The 3896-nt window shown below is 41.2% G+C and overlaps 1 protein-coding gene across 1 annotated transcript; it reads left to right on the top strand.

Moving 5' to 3' along the window:
* Positions 1-1510: 1510 nt before the first annotated feature.
* Positions 1511-2461, top strand: LOC102741809 (olfactory receptor 7D4-like). The gene has a single exon (XM_006740588.2). The coding sequence runs from the start codon at positions 1529-1531 to the stop codon at positions 2459-2461; it is 933 nt and encodes a 310-aa protein (XP_006740651.1). The 5' UTR covers positions 1511-1528.
* Positions 2462-3896: the final 1435 nt, after the last annotated feature.

Raw genomic sequence — 3896 nt, 5'->3', positions numbered from 1 at the left:
ATTTGCCTTTTAATTTTTTGCCTTTTAATTTTTAAAGGATGATTTCCCTTATAGAAGTTTTCGAGTATTTTAAATCAAATCTACCAATCATTTTTTTGCAATGAAAGTGCTGATTTTGGGGCACCTGGGTGGCTCAGTCGTTAAGCCATCTGCCTTCAGCTCAGGTCATGATCCCGGGGTCCTGGGATCGAGCCCCGCATCGGGCTCCCTGCTCCATGGGAGGCCTGCTTCTCCCTCTCCCACTCCCCCTGCTTGTGTTCCTTCTCTCACTGTCCCTCTCTCTGTCAAATAAATAAATAAAATCTTAAAAAAAGATCTTTAAAAAAAAAAAGAAAGTGCTGATTTTTAATACAACAGACACCTGCTCCAGGGCACACAGGAGCACACACTCTCACACAAACTTTGTATTTTACTTTAATGGTTATGTGCTTCTGTTTCATCCTATCATCTATGTAGTCCACCTGCTCTTCTCTCTTCTTAGAAGAATCCACCTGGCAGGTGGTATCTGAAAGAGGGAGGTATAGAGTATTCATTAATGAGAAGTGCTGGAAGGTGGTCAAAAGAGTTACCAGACCTGTTGTGTTTATAATGATCAGAATTCCACCTTTGATGGCTGCCTCAGTTTAATATTGATAAGTGATAGCCATACAAGACAGATTTATTGTGGTGGTAAGGACAGAAACTCACATTTTTCAAGTGTCCACAGAATGTCACAAGAACCACAGTAGAAACATTACATGCATCATCTCATTTAATTCACTCACCAGGATTACACTGTAGGGAATACTTACCACTCCCACTGGAGAGGTGTAGTATCTGTAGCTACAAGAGATTAACTAACTTTCTCAGGGTCACACAGAGGGTCAGTTGGTAGACCAAATTTATGTTCTAGAAAGACTGACTCAAGATCCCATATTCTAAATCACAGCTCTATACTGAATTTTGGGATATTTGTCTACCAAAGGGATCAACAAATAAAAGTAGCTATCATTTATTGACATCCTACTGTGTACATGAGCATTCTGAATCCCCACAAAGAAGTTAATAGCAGTAGCCACATATTTAGAATGAAAAATAATAAGACAATAGTTAACTGTCTCATTGAAAGGAAGCATCACCTCATCGAATTAAGGCTATTTGAGTTGAGAATCCACATTGTATAACTCGTATAGAGATAGCTGAATTGTGGAGATTATCAAAGAAAGACATTTGATGTCTTCACTTATTTTGGATGATCATATAGAAGAAATTCGTTTATGTCCATGGCCTCAAATAGAATTAGACCTGTGAATAGGAAATTAAAAAATAGACATATCTGCTAAATTTTTAAAAGGATACCTAAGTACATTTAGATTGAAAATGAGATACCATTTGGCTGAGTGAATGAAATCATTGCCTTTGGAAGGACTAATGGAGGGTGAAGGATGTCCACCTAACAGTGGTATTATAAAGGTGATGACTGGCTGATGTGACAGTTGGCTATTCACTGAATATTGCTTTCAACTCCTCTAGCAGGTACATCAGCTACATGGAAGCAGAAAACCATACCAGAGTATCAGAATTCTTCCTCCAGGGCCTCTCGGATGATCCAGAACTGCAGCCCCTCCTCTTTGGGTTGTTTCTGTTCATGTATCTGGTCACCGTGCTGGGAAACCTGCTCATCATCCTGGCTATCCTCTCTGACTCCCATCTCCACACTCCCATGTACTTCTTCCTCTCCAATCTGTCCTCTGTTGACATCTGTTTCATCTCTACCACCATTCCAAAGATGCTGCTGAACATCCAGGCACACAGCAAAGACATCTCCTACACTGGATGCCTCATTCAGGTGTATTTTTTTATGATTTTTGCTGGAATGGATGGTTTCCTCCTGACTGTGATGGCCTACGACCGGTTTGTGGCCATCTGCCACCCCCTGCGCTACACCATCATCATGAACCCACGACTCTGTGGCCTGCTGGTTCCGGTGTGTTGGTTCATCATTTTCTGTGTCTCCCTGATTCACGTCCTACTGATGAGGCAGCTGACCTTCTGTCCAGGCACAGAAATTCCACATTTCTTCTGTGAAGTGGTTCAGATTCTCAAGGTGGCCTGCTCTGACACCCTCATCAATAACATCTTCTTATATGTGTCCACTGCCATACTGGGTGTGTTTCCTCTCCTTGGGATCCTCTTTTCATACTCTCTGATTGTCTCCTCTTTAATGAGAATATCCTCTGCAGCAGGAAAACATAAAGCATTTTCAACCTGTGGGTCTCACCTCTCTGTGGTCTCCTTGTACTATGGGACAAGCCTGGGGCTCTATTTCAGTCCCTCTGCGACTCATTCTTCCCAGAGCTCAGTTGGCTCAGTGATGTACACTGTGGTCACCCCCATGCTGAATCCCTTCATCTATAGCCTGAGGAATAAGGATGTGAAGGGGGCCCTGGGAAGACTCCACAGTCGAGCCCTTTGTCTGTGATGCGTCACTGGCCTCAGAACCAAGGGGACACTGTGGGCTCCAAAGGCAAATATTGTACATGTAAATCTTCTGGGGTTTTTTCCTCCCCTAAAAGACAGGCCTCACTTCTATTCCCAAAGTACCCATGGGTTTGCTTTTGTTAGGTTTTGTTTTTGTGTTAGTTTCTCCTTAACAACCTCCTCAATAATTCTTTTTCTCTTTTTCCTTCCCTATTTACAGCCCATAACATTCTTTGGCCAGCTTTCCTATAGCCATTCCTGAGATTTTCAATATTATATGTGAAGTACTTATATCAAGTGCCAGCATGGTTTCCTCCCAAAATTGTCCTCTGGAATGCTGATATCCTTCACTTTAAGTTGGTTTTACGTGTTTTTCCCTGGAAGAAACGGAACGGAAATCATACAATAGTCACAACCAAAGTGCTTGCCATATCAACAAGACTGTACTTGTTGCTCTACATCTGTAAATTTGTGTATCTTGTCATTTCCTTAAGATATTTTCTCCCTTTTTAAAAAAGATTGAGATTGGGATGTGGAAACCTGACCCTGAGCTCACACTCCTAAGTTTGCTACCATAGTGTTCCTGAAAACACTGGTGTGATTTTCAGCTTCAACAGCGGGGATGTTGATTTGAAACCTCATTTGTTCAGGGGTTTGTTTTTTTTTTTTAAGATTTTGTTTATTCATTTGTCAGAGAGAGCGAGAGCACACAAGCAGGGGGGCGGCAGGAAGAGGGGGAAGGAGAAGCAGGTTCCCTACTGAGCAAGGAGCCCGATGTGGGACTCGGCCCTTGGTCCCTGGGATCATGACCCGAGCTGAAAGCAGACACTTAACTGACTAAGCCACCCACGTGTCCCTCATTTGTTCAGGTTTATAGGTAATATATTGCGTTGCATGTCATTGAGATATTGCCTCCTATTTGTCTTCTTTCCTTCTTGTCCTCTGCCTATTCTTTGTTCTATTGGACCTTTATTTCCCGTTATTGTGGTTTTAAGCTACATCCTCAAGATCCTAATACATGATTCCATTAAGTTTCAAGCAATGTTGAATTATTGTCTATGTGTACAAATTGAGGAGGGAACCAAAGAAGTAAATATGATTGCAATACAGAATTGTGAGCATAATAATGTTGGTGTGTAATAGAACCTGTTGAAAAGAAATGTAAAAGTCTTCAACTCAAGTAATTCCAGAGAAAATATTTATTTAATGAAATTACTGAGGTATAATTTGCATACCATGAAATTCACCCATTCAATTTTAGTAAACTTATAGAATTATGGGACCATTACCAAAATGCAATTTTAGAACATTTCTATCACTCCAAAAGTTCCCTTGCCTCCAGTTGCAGTTAATGTCCACTCCCACCTCAGTCCTAGGCAACACCTTATCTGCTTCCTGTCTCTATAAATTGGCTTTTTCTAGATATTTTATGTAAA

The sequence above is a fragment of the Leptonychotes weddellii genome, unplaced genomic scaffold, assembly GCF_054177405.1.
Source record: "Leptonychotes weddellii isolate Sample4059 unplaced genomic scaffold, ASM5417740v2 HiC_scaffold_2381, whole genome shotgun sequence".
Taxonomy (NCBI): Eukaryota; Metazoa; Chordata; class Mammalia; order Carnivora; family Phocidae; genus Leptonychotes; species Leptonychotes weddellii.
This window is presented reverse-complemented; position numbering and strand designations above follow the sequence as displayed.

What these genes read in the sequence shown, in the direction of transcription:
- LOC102741809 (XM_006740588.2), top strand. Translation starts at nt 1,529, where the DNA reads ATGGAAGCAGAAAACCATACCAGAGTATCAGAATTCTTCCTCCAGGGC.